The sequence below is a fragment of the Cystoisospora suis genome (genome assembly GCF_002600585.1).
Source record: "Cystoisospora suis strain Wien I chromosome Unknown contig_5372, whole genome shotgun sequence".
In the NCBI taxonomy this organism is placed as follows: Eukaryota; Apicomplexa; class Conoidasida; order Eucoccidiorida; family Sarcocystidae; genus Cystoisospora; species Cystoisospora suis.
Window position 1 is genome coordinate 1 of NW_027158162.1, and position 16,714 is coordinate 16,714.

At 44.4% G+C, this 16,714-nt stretch overlaps 3 protein-coding genes across 3 annotated transcripts; 1 reads left to right on the plus strand and 2 right to left on the minus strand.

Annotated features, from left to right (window-relative positions):
• Window positions 1-107: 107 nt before the first annotated feature.
• Window positions 108-1,297, minus strand: CSUI_009165 (uncharacterized protein). Its single transcript, XM_068069283.1, has 2 exons — window positions 684-1,297; window positions 108-452 (listed from the first exon to the last, which is right to left on the minus strand). Exons 1-2 carry the CDS (start codon window positions 1,009-1,011, stop codon window positions 382-384), a joined length of 399 nt encoding a protein of 132 aa, XP_067918739.1. The 5' UTR covers window positions 1,012-1,297; the 3' UTR covers window positions 108-381.
• An 810-nt stretch (window positions 1,298-2,107) lies between these two features.
• On the plus strand, window positions 2,108-11,456 carry CSUI_009166 (magnesium transporter nipa). The gene is made up of 7 exons (XM_068069284.1): window positions 2,108-3,725; window positions 4,720-4,980; window positions 5,677-5,829; window positions 6,707-6,935; window positions 7,332-7,680; window positions 8,411-8,671; window positions 9,745-11,456. Exons 1-7 carry the CDS (start codon window positions 3,537-3,539, stop codon window positions 9,800-9,802), a joined length of 1,500 nt encoding a protein of 499 aa, XP_067918740.1. The 5' UTR covers window positions 2,108-3,536; the 3' UTR covers window positions 9,803-11,456.
• A 1,137-nt stretch (window positions 11,457-12,593) lies between these two features.
• Window positions 12,594-16,589, minus strand: CSUI_009167 (uncharacterized protein). The gene is made up of 2 exons (XM_068069285.1): window positions 15,240-16,589; window positions 12,594-14,777 (listed from the first exon to the last, which is right to left on the minus strand). The coding sequence occupies exons 1-2, from the start codon at window positions 15,666-15,668 to the stop codon at window positions 13,896-13,898; spliced, it is 1,311 nt and encodes a 436-aa protein (XP_067918741.1). The 5' UTR covers window positions 15,669-16,589; the 3' UTR covers window positions 12,594-13,895.
• Window positions 16,590-16,714: the final 125 nt, after the last annotated feature.

Consider the following 16,714-nt stretch of genomic DNA (forward strand, 5'->3'; position numbering starts at 1 on the left):
CTGTACACCTCAGGATCCAAGTCTGGTGTAGGTACACCTCAGGATCCACGACACGTGTATGTACACCTCAGGATAGGCACCAAATACATGCGCACCTCCCCTCAACAGGAATCGTCCCCATCTGTACCCGTGTCTTCTTCAGAAACTATGAGACAGCATGAATCTCCGGAAGAGCACCACGTAGAACAGGAATTCCAATCTTCGCTTTTCTTCCTTGCTTCTCACAATCCGCCGAAGGCCGAAGCAAGAGAAAGAATTCGTCTTCCTTTACTTGGTTTTATCTTCTACGAAGAATACAATACCAGTTCTCTCTCTCTTTCTCCACAGAGACTCAATAAACTCGAAGCAGCAGGAGCATGAAAACACGCTTTTCATCGTCTCTCACCGCCTACTGGATGTCCACACTTGCTTCGCTTTCTTCTTCTTCCCTCTCTTTGTCCTTGCTGAAGTTCCTACACAAAAGCAGAGGAGAGAAGGACGCCACCTAATGAGTTATCGATGTCATCCTATGCACAAGATCTTTCGTCTCTTTCAACCAGATGGGTGATGGCCGGAAGAGGAACAGGAAGAAGCTGCTGCCTAGCTGACATCCTGCCTAGTAATAATCTCTTTCCTGCTGGCTTGCCACAGAAAAACTTCAGTCACTCCGATCAGACGAGCTTGTTGGTGTCTCGTTGGCATACCTCTCTTCTCCTCCTCGTCGCCAGGAAAAAAGACTTTCCCGGAGAAGGCGAAAAGTTTGTAAGCACAGCAGGAAGGAAAGAAGAGAACAAGATGCGAAAACAAATGGACTCCAAATCCCAGGAATGCGAACGTCTGTCGCTGTTTCGGTGTCGACGATGACGGCGGTATTGATGGATGACAACGGCGGAGCAGCCCTGCACTACGGGGCATGTACGTAAGCAGAAAGTGCCTATTGAAATCTCCAGACTTCCTTCGAAGAAAGAACCATCTCACAAACCGAAGAAAATTGCTCTCCGGCGGGAAACCAAAAAGGAGAAAAACAAACATGGGGGAGACTTCTTCGTCCCTGCTCCATAGCGTCCCTGGCTTCCTTCGTATATCATCCTCCTCGTCCGTCTGCCGGCCGGGCCGACTTGCTATCGCGGCTGGCTGGGCCGCCCGCCACACAATCGACGATGATCACGACAGCTAACACACATCAAAAACTTCTTCCCAGGAGGCAGATGCACACATATCATATCTTTTGTAACTATGTCGGATTCTTGACTATTTCCCTCTACTACGGTCTGTTGAGTTCTTCCACGTATTTGCATCAAAAATCGAAAGATTCCTGGGAAAGGAACCGAAAAAGAGGAAAGAAAGAGAAGGAGGAAGAGACAGCATCGGAGTCAGTGATCGTGGTGGTTTGATTACTAGTTAGTACTGTAAGTGGTAGTGGTAGAAGGTGGGAGAGGTGCTGGCGGAAGGAGGGCAGGAGAAGGGGATGAGAGAATTAGAAGTGGTGGAACAAAGCAACGGTAAGTAGATAAATAGCTAGAGGCGGAAAGACCTTCCAATAAGTATATGAAGGTAAGGAGAGATATATATGGCTGGAATATCGTTACGTTTCTTCTAACACTTCTTCCACTAAAGGGGAGCTTCTTCTCTGATGAGAAAACAGTTTTGTCCGACCGGGATGAAGTGAAGAACGTTTCATCTCTAAAAAAGAAGAGAAGGAAGGAGATGCACTTCGTCGCGCGGTAGGACACCCGAGACATATTCCCTCCTAAAGAGAAGGTTAATCTCCCTTATCTGAATCTATAGGGCCGTGGATTGATGAGGCATCAACAGATCAAAAGGGAGGAAGTCCTTTGTGTCTCCCAGTGATCTTCACTCTTTCCACACCTGCAATCGACAACAGTTTATCCGACACCCCGAAACAGGTGTCTTTTTCTTTCTTTCTTTCTCATTTATCCAGGTTTTTCGTGCCCTTCAACCGCGTTTCCCTTTCCTTCCTTCTCATCGCCTTCATTTATCGGCCACCCTCCTCCTCCTCGTCGGCCTTTGCCCTTTCCCCGCCTTCTCCCCGTAGGAGTAGTAGTGCGATCATGGTATGACGACTGGTCATGTCAAGCATAGCTAGCTATTGAATCACGTTGGCTGGGGGGGGCGGTCTCGGAGCCCCGAAGGCTTCTGCTGCTAGAGATCATCGACTGAATCGTTATGGCTCAGCGAACAAGTAAGAGAGAAGCTCTGCTCTTTTCTTTTCCTGACTAATGACAAAGAGGAAGCGCATCTTTCTTTCTCCCTCGCTTGTTTTTTTTATCCATCCAGCCACCTTCTCTTTTTTTCTTTCACAGCAGCACGCATTGCTGCTCTTCTGTTTTTTCTCCTTCTCCGTCGAGACTTTTCACATCGGCGCGCTGATCGACTCAAGGTCAAGTTGAAAGGTCTCTTTCTTCTTTCGTCTTCAATAAGACTCATCGATTGTTTTTTTTCCTTTTTCATCACACCGTCGATTCATTTGAAGAAGAAGAAGCAGAAGAAGGAAAAAGAACCGGAGGGTTTTCCCCCGCTCCTTCGTTTGCCCGGAGTTCTCTGAAGTTTTTCTTTCTAGGCATTCATTCATTCATTCCGTCGTCTTCTCATTCTCTTTCTCAAGGTCTTCATTCTACTCGCACACTGCTGTTTCTCTCTTGCCTTTCTTTCTTACAGCTTACTCGGCCCCTTCTTTCTTCGTGTTCTTTCTTTCTGTTTCTGCTCTATTGTGAATAAGCCTCCAACTGGAGCTTCAACGGGTCTTCTTCGTTAAGCGTCTTTTTCTCTATTCTCTCTTCCCTTTCCTTTCACGGCCTTTCGCCTCTTGCCTCTTTTATTTCAGTTTTTTCCCTTTTTCTCTCTGTCTCCCTCCTTGTGACGTTTCTCATCTCTTCTTTTCATCCCATGGTCGCTTGTCTTCCACTTCTTCTGCATTTTTCCTCAAGCAGTTGGACCTCTCTTCCCTCCTAAGTCCTCACCGGATACCACTAGTATCTCTCTCTGTTTCATTTCTTCTTTTTCACAGAGGAGACGTTTAACAGGAAAGAGGGGACAGGGGTCGTCTTCTCTTTTCTTGATGGTTTCTTGCCTCTTTCTCTCTTCTTTCTGGTATTTTTCTCTGTCTGTTTATATGCATGTCTATACAGAGGGGACACCGTTCACTCGTTCTTCCTTGCCTTCAAGTGCCTCCTAGCAGGACAAGGAAGAGCGATTCTTTTTGAAAACCTTCTTTCTTACCGATAGTCTGAGAGAAGGAAAGGAATGAAAGGATAGACCATGTAGAGAGGGAGAAAAGGAAGATACGAGGACATAACAAGATATCGAACCACAAGAAGAAGAAGGCTTCTAAGAGAGGTGGATGCACGCCACCCTTGTCTCCTGGCGATTCTTCCGTCTTTACTGTCAATTCTTCACTTCGATCTTGTTTCTCTTTTCTTTCAGTCACCTGCTTTCCTTTCTTCGCGCCTCCCTCCGTTTTTTTCTCTCGTTCTCTCATTCTCTTTTTCTCTTCTTTTTCCTTCATCTTTCCACTCTTTCTTTCTGTCCGTTCCAAGATGTTTCTACTCTATTTTCTGAATACGACGGCTTCGTCTACAGCCTCGTCTTCGGAGATTCTCGTCGAGTATCTACGTCTAGGCTATGAATCTTTACATAGTAGTTGGTATATAGGAGTCATACTAGGTCTCATATCTTCGTTTGCAGGGGCTATGGGAGACAATCTTGTCCGTCTATCGTTTGTGCGAGTAAGGTTTCTGTCTTCTCTTTTCTCTTTCCCTCTCTCTCTTCTCTTTTCATTTCACTCTGGCCTGCGTTTCCTTCTGTCTCGCTCTTGGTTTCATGGTGACTTTTTCTATTTCCATGTCATCTCCGAAGTCGAGAGAAAAAGCCTATGGATCGGCGATCTGCTTCTCGTCCTTTCATGTAGAACATTTTCAGGTTTCCCGTTAGCTACAGATAGATAGAGATCTTGAGAGACACATAGGTGCAAAGGTGGATAGTTTGTTAGATAGATGCGTAGGCCGAGGAATGTACAGAGAGAAAGTCAACTTGTCTATAGAGATACAGATGAAAGGAAGGCATGGGGAGGTCATCAGGAGTCGCTACGAGGTTATGTCAATCAGGTTGTATCCGCGTATCTTTTCTTTCTTTCCTCTTCTCTTTCGGAGCGAGAGTTCTATTCTCTTTGTACTTGCATAAGCATACGAACATACGTGTAGGGGTGAATGGATGGTCCTGACGCTTCTCTAGTCTACTCATGGCTTTTCCGGTGCATGTATACGTATATTCATATGACCATGTTTAGACATGTATGCATATGCGTATGTATGTATGTATGTATCTGCTTACATCTCTATAGCATTTTGACACGGAGATCGTGCGTTTGTCTCCCCTCAATATGTATACACACATATATACATGTCACTCTACGCCGACATGTGTGTATACATGTACTTACCAATATGTATACGTCTACGTGGCTGCGTACTGCCATATATTCATTCATGTACAGATATATCTACGCGTCAACTTTCGTATATCTTTCTACGCAGATAGATAAATAACAGCCAGCTGAGTTGTCGAGAACCGACGCATGCGTACGTATACTGATAGAGATACAGATATACGTGGGTACATGCATACACATATGCATACATTCGTCTACACATAGTCGTATACGTATATGGAGAGGTCGCTGAGTTTCTGGAATTTCTTTTCTGTTGCTTCATCTCTGTACAGGAACAGCATGGTCGGGCAGGGGCAGGAAGCAGAGGATTAGGGAGTGGAGGCAGAGATACTAATGAAAATAGTCTTGGCTCAGACAATGGAAGTTCTAAGAGGCATCGGTCTAGGATGGAGGCGGGAGATGAAGAGCAGTCTAATCGAATAAGAAAATCAGCTCGTTCACTCTTTCGACGGCCTCTATGGCTTCTAGGGACTTTTCTAACTGTCGTTATAAATCCTCTCCTAACAGTCCTTGCTCTCAAATTCGCCGCTGCGGTGAGTGTACGTACACCTGCCGGGATGGTTGGTTTGGGTGTACTGCGGCTGAGGACATGAATAAATCGCCTTCACCTACGTCGAAAGCAGTGGATGAATTGGGTGTACGTACACCTGAAGAGACCGATGAATCGGGTGTACATACTCTTGGAGAGATGAATCAGCCGGGTGTATGTACACCCCACCACCCTATGGAATGAAAGGTTCTACGAAGCTCGTGTTTTACGTAGAAATCAAAGAAGGCAACAGATTTGAACAGAGAGGAAGCTGCCTCCTCTCTTCTGGCGCATAAGTCTCTCCCCGGTTTATCTTCCTTCTGTTTTCTTCTTTCTTCCGTCTCCGTCTTAGAGCCATTTGTCATTCTTAGGAAAATCTCCAACCTGTGTACCTCTTTCGCTTGTCTTGCTAGCAGAACTTTTTTAGTTCTCTTGCATTTTGATGTTCTCTTGCAGGCGTGTCTGTAGAAGGTAATTTCTTCTTCTATCGTATATTCTTGTGTCTTGTGAAGCATCATATCTAAGCTTTCGTTCCTGCTGAAGAAATATTGTCAATGAGCGCTTTCTTCTGCTTCAACCGTAAGTAGGTCTTCTTCTCGTTAACGAAAGCTCCATCTCAAAGAACGACAACTTTCTTCTTTCTTTCTTCCCTTCTTTATTCTTTCTTTCTTTCTCGTGTCTGCCTGCTTTTTTCCTGCAGTCAATTGTCTTGCCGTTCGGAGGCATGCATATATTCTGGAATGTGATTCTCGTTGGATATCTCTTACAAGAGAAACTTCTCCCATCTGATTTTCTAGGGTCCGCATGCATTCTCTCTGGTATTACTCTTGTCATTGCGTATGGAGCTCATGATGTAAGTCGACATGAAGAAAAAGACAAGAAAGGAAACCAGAGAAAAATGTAGATGTTTGCTTCTTCTTTTTTGTTCTTCTTTCTCTTCTTCTTCCTCTTTCGGTTCTCTTCATATGTCCCTCTTTTTCATCTTTCTCATAGTGTTCTGATGATAGTTGGGCGGAGGCTTTCTGATGTTTCTTTTTTCCGGCTTCCCAGAGTGCCCTCCTGTTCGCATAGATACATGCATGTGTACGTATCGTATGGATATATACACTTATGTGTATCTATCTGTCTACCTATATGTGTACGCTTGTATGCGTGTCTATGTTTACGGTGTACATACCACACAAGAGAGGAAGGGGCTTTGACAGCTGGCGATGATTTCCTGAAGAGATAGAAATGCCAGACAGGTAGAGGCGGAACAGGGGAGAGGGAAAGTCAGCGAGAGACGTCCTGCCTTCATGACACGGTGTCTCATTGATGCAAATGGCTGGAGTATGCATAGACAGATAGATAGATAGATCAAAGATAGGTGAATAGCACCAAGATAGATAGATTAAAAACAGATGGATAGATAAAAGATAGATAGGTAGATACTGCGCTGAGAGTTGACATAGCGCATGTGTGGGGTGATGGAATGGATGGTAGTATGAGTTAGATGAGAGGAGATTCACGTCCACCTGTGTCGTGTACAGTGTATGTCTTTGAATAGGAAAATACAAGAGGATCTAGTTGAATCTCTCTGTCTTCTTCTTGTCAAGAACCTCCATCCATCCACTCGTCTTGCTTTCTCGTTGACTCTCTTCCGTTGTCTTCTTTTTCTCTTTATCTCCCATCAGCATCTGTTCTTTCATTCGTTTCTATTTTTCTGCCGCTTTTTGTTCCATTCTTTTCAGCTTCCGCCATATACGATTTCGAGTCTGAAGCTTTTGATAACGCGCCCTGTCTTTCTCGGATATGTCGCTATCGTTTTCATGTATATAGTCTATTGTATGCTGGTGACGCCTCCCTTTTCTTCATTACCTGCATGGAGGTCATCTTCATCCTCGTCGTCAGCGTCCCATCTGGGTCAAGAACAAGAAAGACCTGTAAACAAACATACAGCCCGGACGCCTTTCTGTACAGGTAAGACGCAAAAGAAAGGAGAGGACAGGAGGAAAGAGCAGGAGAGACTTAGAGGAAAATGATGATGGTGAAGAGAATGTCCTGATCTTCTTCTTTCTTTTGTAAAGCTTCGTTCTTTCACAAGGCCCCATGAAGACGTGTCTTTGTTTGTACATACCTTTGTTTATTAGCACATGGTCTCGTGTGAAGGAACCTTCTTCTCTCTCCTCTCACTGCCTGAAGTATATACACCACTGGGTCTGCGCTTCCTTGGGTAACAACCCTCTTCATAAATCTGTACACTCACTCAAAGCTTTTTCTCTGGAAGTGTTTCTACTAGCACGCCGTCTCCCGTCTTTCCGTTTTCGCCTGTCTTTCTTTCTCTCTCCCTCCTTTCTTGCTTTTCGTCTTCTATAGGCGGAAGGAATGCTGCTGGCTTGGGTTTAGACGATTTTCTAACTGACGAGACCGTGTATTCTTCGACTGAAGAAGGACGGGGAGGAGGGAGAACAAGAAGACGTCTTCTTCTTCTCTCATCGGGAGGTAGTCGCATAGGTGCACCTTACTGGCTCCAGGGTTTTACAGTCTCTTCTCTCAGCGGAGTCTTTGGAGGTCTAGGAAATCTCAGTGCGAAGGCTTTGATTGAAATTATCGGCTCTGAGGGTATCTATAATTGTCTACGGCGCTATGAATTCTTTCTCTCTCTCGCTCTCACTGCTTTTCTATGTGGATTACAACTCTTCTTCCTGAATGTCGCACTATACAGGTGAGCTGCGTCCATCAAAAGACATCCGAGTCTCTATATAACTCTCGGTGTCATGTTTGCAGGGGCTGAGACGAGAGCTCGCATGGACATGCACTTCTCTCTTTCTCTCTCTCTCCATATATATATGCACATACATGTATATGTGTGTGCGTATATATACATGCACTTATATCGTGTGTGGGTATCTGTGTAGGTAGAGTGGGTGTACGTGTGTATCTACAGATATGTACGTTGCACGTACGCGACTGGAGATAGAACTGCTATCATTCGCATCGATGTATCTTTCTGTCGTTCGTCAAAACAAAACTGGTACACCTGTTTGCCGACAGACGCTGTCAGGTAGTAGCCTCTGTGTACGTTGATACGAACTGTACCTTTCTTTCTCTCTCTGCACTGATACATACGAGTCTATATGTGTATCTATGGGAGCCTTCGTCCACGTCTACATGTACATGTGCAGAGTATAGTAGCATGTGTATGTGATATTTGTCGAATATGCATGCAAGTGTATCTGCGTAATGCCTCGTCTTCAGCTGTATATACAGACACTTCTGACATTCACATATGGGTCTCTGTCTATCTACGTATGTATGCATCTCTCTCATACACAGAAGAGTGTGTGAAGATTCTCCTTCTCGTTTTGCTCTTCCAAGCACTCCCGTCTTCTTCTTCTCACTGTCTTCTTTCTTTTTTCTTTTCTTCTCGCCTCTCCTCTGCCTCTTACGTTCAGATATGAGGCGAAGTATGTCGTCCCTATGGTGAACGCGACGTTGATAGCTAGCGGGTCGGTAGGAGGGATTCTCCTGTTCGAAGAGTATGCGCACATGGCGAATACAAGTATCTACGCCTTTGGATGCGGTTCATTTCTAGTTGTCATGGGCATTCTTGTACTCACCACAGCTGCGTCAGGGGCGGTATCGAAAGCAGCTCAACCTGAATATATCGCTAAGAGGATAAGAGAGCTTGGGTGTGATGGTACTGAAGACGAAAGGTAAGAAAAGGTTTCAATAGTCTCTCATTCTGCGTCTTTCTTCATCTCTGGATAAGATAAAGAAATTCTGATGTTTCCCATGTCTTCTGTCTGATATCGGCAAATGTCTTAGACTTTAGATTCTACACCTGATTGCATACCTGTCAAGGTATAAGTAGACATATAGATTAAGAATACATAGATAGATACATCAAGGATGGATAGATAGATACATAGTACCGCTGTTTGGGCGCAGTATTACATGCACGTGTGTATAAATGTGTATTTGTTGGGAGAAGATCTAGAAAGAGAGGTGACGTTTCGTTTGTGGACGTGTGAGGAATAGTGCAGCGAAACGGATGATGTATACTGACTGGGCTTCTTTGCCTCGGGGAGACCCGTCACATGTTACGGCGCGCATGTAAATGGGGTGATCTTTAATCAAAAGTACGCTTTCCTGTGTATACGCATGCATGCGTAGATTGAAGGAGAGGATCCACCTAGTAGCTACTCCAATAGTCCGTGTAGTTAGAGTGAGCTATGTAGAATATCTGTAGAGTTATGGGTGAAGCGTTTTCTCCCTCACTCTACTATGTCTACATGTCTGTATAAGCGCCGTGTCCGAATATGTATATATGTGTGCGTGTATGAATATGCATGTGTATATGTACATGTATGTGTGCTTAGATGCGGCTGAAGCTGTGTCTTTCTATGGGAAGATGATGACCGTGTTCGTTTTGATGTTCTTCACTTGTTTTTTGTTTGGGAGCAATCAATCAAAGAAATCTGTCTATCTTCATGAGGCTTGGAGAGTGAGACGAAGATCCAGAATCCGAAGTTTCTCTTCTTCTGCTTCTGTGGGTATCTGCATATCTCTCAACCTAGCATCTGTACATACAGGGTGGAGACATTTTTATTCGGACGGGCTGGTGGAGTTAGAACGAAATCCAGTTCTGTGGGACCGAGCGCGCATCTCGATGCATGCACTGATACATCACTAATGTAGATGTCTAGCAGAATACGGCTGGTGTCTCAGGTGTACGTATGAATATGTATGTATGTGCGTGTGTACGTGTATGTCTGTATTTATACAGGAAACATCTGAGCAGCAGTTTTACTCCTCCATTACCAGGTGAATGTTCAACCTTCTGAAGTGAAGTTTCCTCTTCGTCGCCGTCTTCGTCTTCTGCTTTTATTTCTTCTTTCTGTTTCCTTAAGGAAGACCTACTTTCGCTCTCATTTGATACGCGGGTCTTCTTCTTGCACATAAGTGTAAGCGCGTATGTCTCCCTGTCTCTCTCCGTCAACAGAGGCGAAAACGTCTTTCGTGCGATCAGTGCTCTGAAGGAAAATATCCTCCTCCTTTCTCTCTTCTTTCTTCTTCATCCTTCCTTCTTCTTCTTCCCTTCTTCTTTCGCTTCTTTCTTCTTGTGACCGTATGTAAAAAGTGCATGCTGTGTTTCTGTTCTCAAGCTTCTCTGCCATCATAGCAACTTTGTATACTATCTCCTTTCTGAAGAAAACGCATGCCCCCCACGCCTCCGTCAGGGTTCTGTAATGTGATCGAGACAGAATGTTTAGACGAGAGAAAGAGGAATGAGAACGGAAGCGTTTCTTTGAGGCGCAAACGCTTCTCCATGAGGATTGAAATAGATACAAATTAGTTCTCGACGATGGTCCGGCTGTTTGTAGAGCCTCCCCCGTAGAGCTCCCCCCCCCCTCTCTCTTCTTCTTCGAGACTTTCTTTTTTTGTCGTCTTCGTGTCTTACTGTCAAAGTAGATTTCTTTTCATATGCATGTATCATGTCATTTGCGTCTGAGGGGTATGGAAATCATGATTGAATTGTAGAAATTTCGCGATTTGCTAAAAGAGAAGAGAAGAAGGAGATGAGAAGAGAAGGAGAAGACTCAGGAGGGAGTCAATCAAGTACTGTTGTCCAGCGGCTTTTGTATGGAAGGCGATGTAGTAGTAGTAGTACGCCTTGGATGAGTGAAGCGATCAGAGGTTGCTTGTGCTTTTACTTCTCATGAAGAGAGAAAGAACGAAAGGAGACTTCTTTCTGCTTTAAACTTGTTCCTTACTGGGCGATGAAAAGCAAGGCAGAAGAAAGAAATCTATCATCCCATCCGAGTTTCGTGAATATGAAAAAGACCGAGGTCACGGTTGTCTTTGTCATTTCGTGTGCTTTGAGAATCGAGATCATAAGGATGAAGAGAGGAGAAGAGAGACTTTGTGTTTAATCTCCCCCCTGACTGGTATTGACTGACAAAGCATCTTGACTGAGAAGAGAAGCTTCTTTGTCTCTGTACATGGATCGGCGCACCTAGAAACCATCACTTGTTCTTCCTCTCTCTTGTATTTTCTTGTTAAATTTCATACGAAGAAGGAGAAGGCGAAGAAGAAAAGAACTCCGTCCGTGTACAAGTGAAGTGTGTTGTTTTTGAAAGACGTTTTTGTGAATAGTGATGATATAGATGAAAATGGTAATGGCTATGATGATACAAGGATGAGGGATTTGTATCTGTCTTTACTTTTTGTCTCTTCAATCAATTCTTGGAGAGAAGACATAGAAGAAGGTTTTCCGCCTTTTGTGTAAGATTTCCGGATCAGGTGGTGTAAGCCGACCTCGAGATGTAGCAGGTGCATGTACACCTCAGGGTTCACGTGCCCCGCTGTACACCCGGGTGTACAACACCTACATGTGTATGAATTTTTTGTCTTCGAGCGTCAAGAAATAGGTGTTAGTTGTTTGTCTTCGTGAAGTTTTCATTCGGACCGACCACAAGGAAATGGAATAAGCACTGCAATCTTTGTTGCGAGTTCCGAAAAGAGAGGCATGGGCTGGCCACGGGTGAAGCTTGGGAGTACTCATCACTCTTTCTCTAAGGAAATTCGAGACAAAAGCGAGACTGTATTCAGAATCGAGGCCGAGACACGCAGCGAATTCCAGGTGCAAAACAAGAGCCAAACGGCATCGCTGATTGAGTGTACATACCCTCCCACAGAGCATACCTAGGTGAGGGTCAACTGAAAACGTCTGGAGTCTTTTTACATACGTGTCTGTTGTATGTACGTGACTGCTACGTTCAAGCAGCCATCATGTAGAACTTACAGAACGGAGAGTGCACTCTGCCGTAGATACAGATTTTAAACAGGAAAACTGCGTACCCTTACATACAGCGAAACCATCGCCGCGCACCTGCCGGTCATACGCATGTAGGTGCTGTCCACATAGGGGACGTTAGAACTGTCTAGTCGCCTGCTGATTTTCCAGCGTAGATACGCCCAACACGTTTTGAGATGTACGTATAAGTTCACGTCTTGAGGCGTGCACAAACTGCTGAGTCTTGAAGAGTGACAGACTAGAGACAAGCGCTGAGGTATACCTGGACCCGACAATTGTACAGACACACACCTAGCAAGACTTGGGGTGTACATACACCTAATAAGACTTGGGTTGTACATACACCTGACAAGACTCGGCGTGTACGTACACAATACTCTGCCTTTAAAATTTCGAGGTGTACCTACATTCCCGAGTTCTGAAGTGTACACGTGCCTCGTCAGTCTTAAGCTGTACATGCACCTACGAAGCGAAGTTTGTGTACGTACAACTCCTGTTTCTTCAGCTAGCTTCCCACAATTCATGCAGCAATTCCAGGGAACACGAGTAGTCTCGTCGTGCACGAAAGCGATCATCGAATCAAACGGTGCTGTCGCTCGTGAGCTAAGATAGGAAAGGAGGCCAGACATCTGTATTGCAAGACCACACTAGTAATCCCTTACGGTCATGGTCGCTGTGAACTCTTCCAAGCTCTTCGTTGCTTTTTCTGCCTTGGCGGAGCCGTGTAAACGCATAAAGAAGTACGGCAAGGAGAAAGAACAGCAAGAGGCCCCGAAGTCACCGGCATCGCTCTCTCTCATCTTTCTTGTTACTTCTTTTGTTCCGCTTACGTTCTTGTCCCCTCGTTTGCTTAAAATGAAAGAACACAAGATTGTGATGCTTATCTCTCTGTTTAAAGAAAAGAGCTAAAAAATGAACTCAGAATGCCCTCACTAGAAAGCGCCAGGCAAGCAGCGCAGTACAGACGTAGTGTGTACGGATGTATCATGGAGCTACCTCTGTGGTACTTGTTCACTCTTCGAGACTACATACGATATGAAGGTGTCAAGAAAAAAAAAGAGATGACTTGCCTGATCGAATGCCAAACAAACATGCATTTCCGTCTCTGTTAAATGACTTTCTATGTGTGGACACTTCTAGTCTTTGATTCACACCACTCCCTGACGATAGATGTTATCTTCACGTCGTAATGCTTTCGAAGTGTACGTACAGAAGAGCAATGAGACCACCCACCGGCAGCAAATCTTTATCAACAGAGAGAAGCGATCTGTCTTATCCCTCACACGCTCTCTCTTGTCTACCGTACATGAACACTGTTAACAGCTTGGTGCTTTCTTCTTATCATGAGGGAGATCATCTACATTCTCCACAAGAAGAAGCTGCTCTCTCTCGTCTTTATTTTCTCTTCGGGGATCCAGTTGATTCTTTCACTTCTCTTTGAGAAGAGCCTCTCCGAGCGATCCGTAGTGTCTTATCGTTCCCTTGAGTATATTGTAACGATAAGAATATCTATCTGTCCACCCTGATGATGCCTAGATTCTTCTCAGCAGCCTTAGTACCTACGTAGTTGGCGAAGAACTCTCTAGAAAAGAACAACGAGAAAACACCAGACGAAGAGTCAGTCAGAAGAGAATGAAAGAAAGACTTCTTTGTATCTTTCTTTCCTTCCTGCTTGTTGCAGAGCCCAAATCACAATCCTTCTTCGTACATTCCTTCTTTTACTTCTTCATTGTCGTCCTATATCTTCTTTTTCTTTTCTCTTTCGCTGTTGAATACCTTTTCATGAAGAGCGAAGACGACATAGGAAGCAATCTTATTCTCTTTCTCCTGTCCGTCAACCCATCCACCCCTCAGTCTCCCCCTTTTCATCTTTTAATCTATCTCTCCATCTAGCTACCCCCTGTTCATCTATCTCCTGATCTTCCCGTTTCGAACCTCCCTCACTGGTCATCATGCAACGGCGTTTCTTGCGTCCAAATACAGGCGAAGAGAAAGAGAGATAAGGACAAGTAACACTGATCTCCTGCTTTCTAGATTCCTCAAGAAAAAGGAAGAAAGAGAAACGAAACAAAGGAAGAATGGTAGGACGATGAAGAGATCGAAATGTCTATGTACGTTTCTTATACGAACGTAGACAGAATGACTTCGATCTCGTCGGAGCCTAGTTGTTCGATCAAAGCCTGTAAACAGTCGGCTTTATCTTTGAGAGAAGGAAATGTCTTCAAGTCAGAGATCCATCGACTACAGTAAGTTACACCCTGAGCTGTATACTGAGAGGACGCGTCGATATCACCTAGACAGTCTCCTTCATCTTCTTCTTTTCTCTGTCCATCTAGCTGGCCTTTCTTCTTTTCATCTGAGGCTAGAAAGGCTGATAACTCATCAACGCTCAATAAACAATTGGCTTTTCTTTGTTTCCTCTTCTTTGCTTCTTCTCCCCCTCCTTGTTCTTCTTCTTCTTCTCCTCCTCCGCTTCTCAGTTTTTCTTTCGTCGTTTCAATGAGGCGTTTAAGAAACTCGAGTCTCTCTTCTTTTGATGAGGCGTTCCATATCTCTATTAACGTTAGCATTCTCTGAGCTGAAGTGAGAGAAAGTTCTTCCGTCTTCTTCGTCTCCTCCTCTTTCTCCTTGCTACCATCATTCTTCTTTGGTTTGAAGAAGGCTGCCGCGACACTGAGGTTTTCCTTTGAGAGCTCAGGGATTTCTGAGAAAGAGAGAGGTCGACAGTCTTCTGGAGATACCTGTTCGAGAACTATATTCATCGTATTAGACGAAGAAGACGTGGATGAGGAATTCTGGTCTTCGTGGCTAGTGATGTGATCTTCCTCGCCTTCTTCATCTCCTTCAGGAATCGGTTCTTCTGTCTTTCTTTTGATGTCTTCTTTATGAATGGACGTGAAGTATTTATTCGCTGTCTTGGTAGGAGGCCGAGAAAATGAAGGAACGACAATATTCTTTGATCCTACATTTCTCTCCTTAGCGAGGAAAGAACATTCATCAACCTGGAAGTACGAATAGATAGACAAGACACAGATAGATAGATAGATATAGATATACAACGATGTATCGAAAGCTATATACATACAAACGGACCCGTCGATACAGACATCATATATGCCTAGACATCTAGAACTGCTTCAGATACAAAGGTGATACATGTGGGTATACATTCACACCCCATATATATCGACACATGCATATGCAACCCGACATGTGGAGATATAGATGTACGCGTACTCGATACACACATACATAGATAGATACGGACCGACACACATAGATTCCTCTTCATATGCAGGACCCACCTATACAGATGTATATACGTGGGTCCGAACACATATACACATGTACGTCGCTGTACGCCTATACCTATATAGATAGATCGCCCAGGCAGCATTTCTATGTGTATACATGGATGCAGCCAGAGGGCTGATGCATGGAAGAGAAGCGAGCGTATCTCTTACTGAGGCAAGAGAGGAGAATTCATCTTCTTTCTTTTCATTTCTTTTGATGTCCTTAGTCACCTTGAGAGGTTTGGATGAGATATCTTTCCATAAACCTGAAGACTTCTTTTCTAGGGTAAGGAGTATAGATGTGCCTTCTTTCTTTACTTGAAGCGAATCTGTCCTTTTAACACCTCCAGCCAACTCTAAGATGAAAGAATAGACGAAAGAGGGAGACGAAGAGGTGATAGAAAGAGTTTTCTCGTCTTCCTGTGAAATATCTACGGACGTTTTCGATATGATATCATCGACATCTTCCTTTGTCCGAGACTGAAGGAGATTTGAGAAGCCAATGGTAAGAGATACATGGCTGTCGTCTTCATCCCATTTGAAAGAAGGAAGAAGACTTTGTTCTTCTTTCCCTAGATCTATCGGAATAGAGGTCGACATCCTTCCTCGATGGTTTCTCCACGAAGAACGAGAAAGAGAAGAGGCGTTAAAAGATCCAGTTGAAGTGACGAAAGAACGGATGAAGGACAAGACCTGATGCTAAATGGATTCTTTTCCTCTCGGAGAAAGAGAGCTTGAACGACAGAAAAAAGGAGGAAGCGGAGATGAGACGAACTAGACAGATGAAGAGATGAACTTTGTGTAAGATGGAGAAGACAATGAGATGTCTAGCGAAATGCTGACTTTCCGTTGCTTTTCTTTCCTAGGAGACGAAGAGGGAAAACAGAATTGCATTCATCACGAGAAACCGGAGAAAGAGATAGAGATGGCCCACAGAGATATCTTCTATAGGGCTTAATTGCTTCAGTATCTAATCAGGAAGAGAAGAACACCCAGAGCATGGAGGGGTAATATTCTTATCCATCTATGGAAATGTCTATGTCTAGATACCTGTATATGTACCTGTCTCTCTAGTTATCTATGTGTTTGTCTCCTTCTTTCTTTATCAGCACGAGGGCCCCCAGCAGAATAGAGACAGACAGTCTGAGCTGATCACTCTCTCCTTCTTTGTGTCCTGAGAGATTCTTAGAAAACTTGGCTGCAAAGATATCTTAGCTCTCCATTGAACTCTATCAGATCCAGCTCCACCCCCTTGGAAAAGGAGAAGAGAGAGAAAAAGAAAAAGGATGGAAAAAAGGACCTCTTCTTTACTTTAAGGCATGATATCTATCTCATTCCTGTACACTCATCCTCACGTTGGAACGCCAAGGAAGCCGTCCACCTGTCTGGAGAAAACGTTAGTAGTTGCCTACCAAGAAGACATCAGACGTGAAGAAGAACCGGTCTCGCGAGATCTCCGCTCTTTCTAGGAGATGTACAAGAAAGAACAGCAACGGAGTATTACGACCGCACACAGCCCCATGGGATGGTCCGCTCTCAACTGTCCCTCGAACTTGTTACTCCTCAGTACCTTGATGGTCTCCTTCTCTCCGTCTTGTTCAGGCCCCCCCCCCTCCCCCCTCCCTCTGTTGGCCTCGACTACCCCC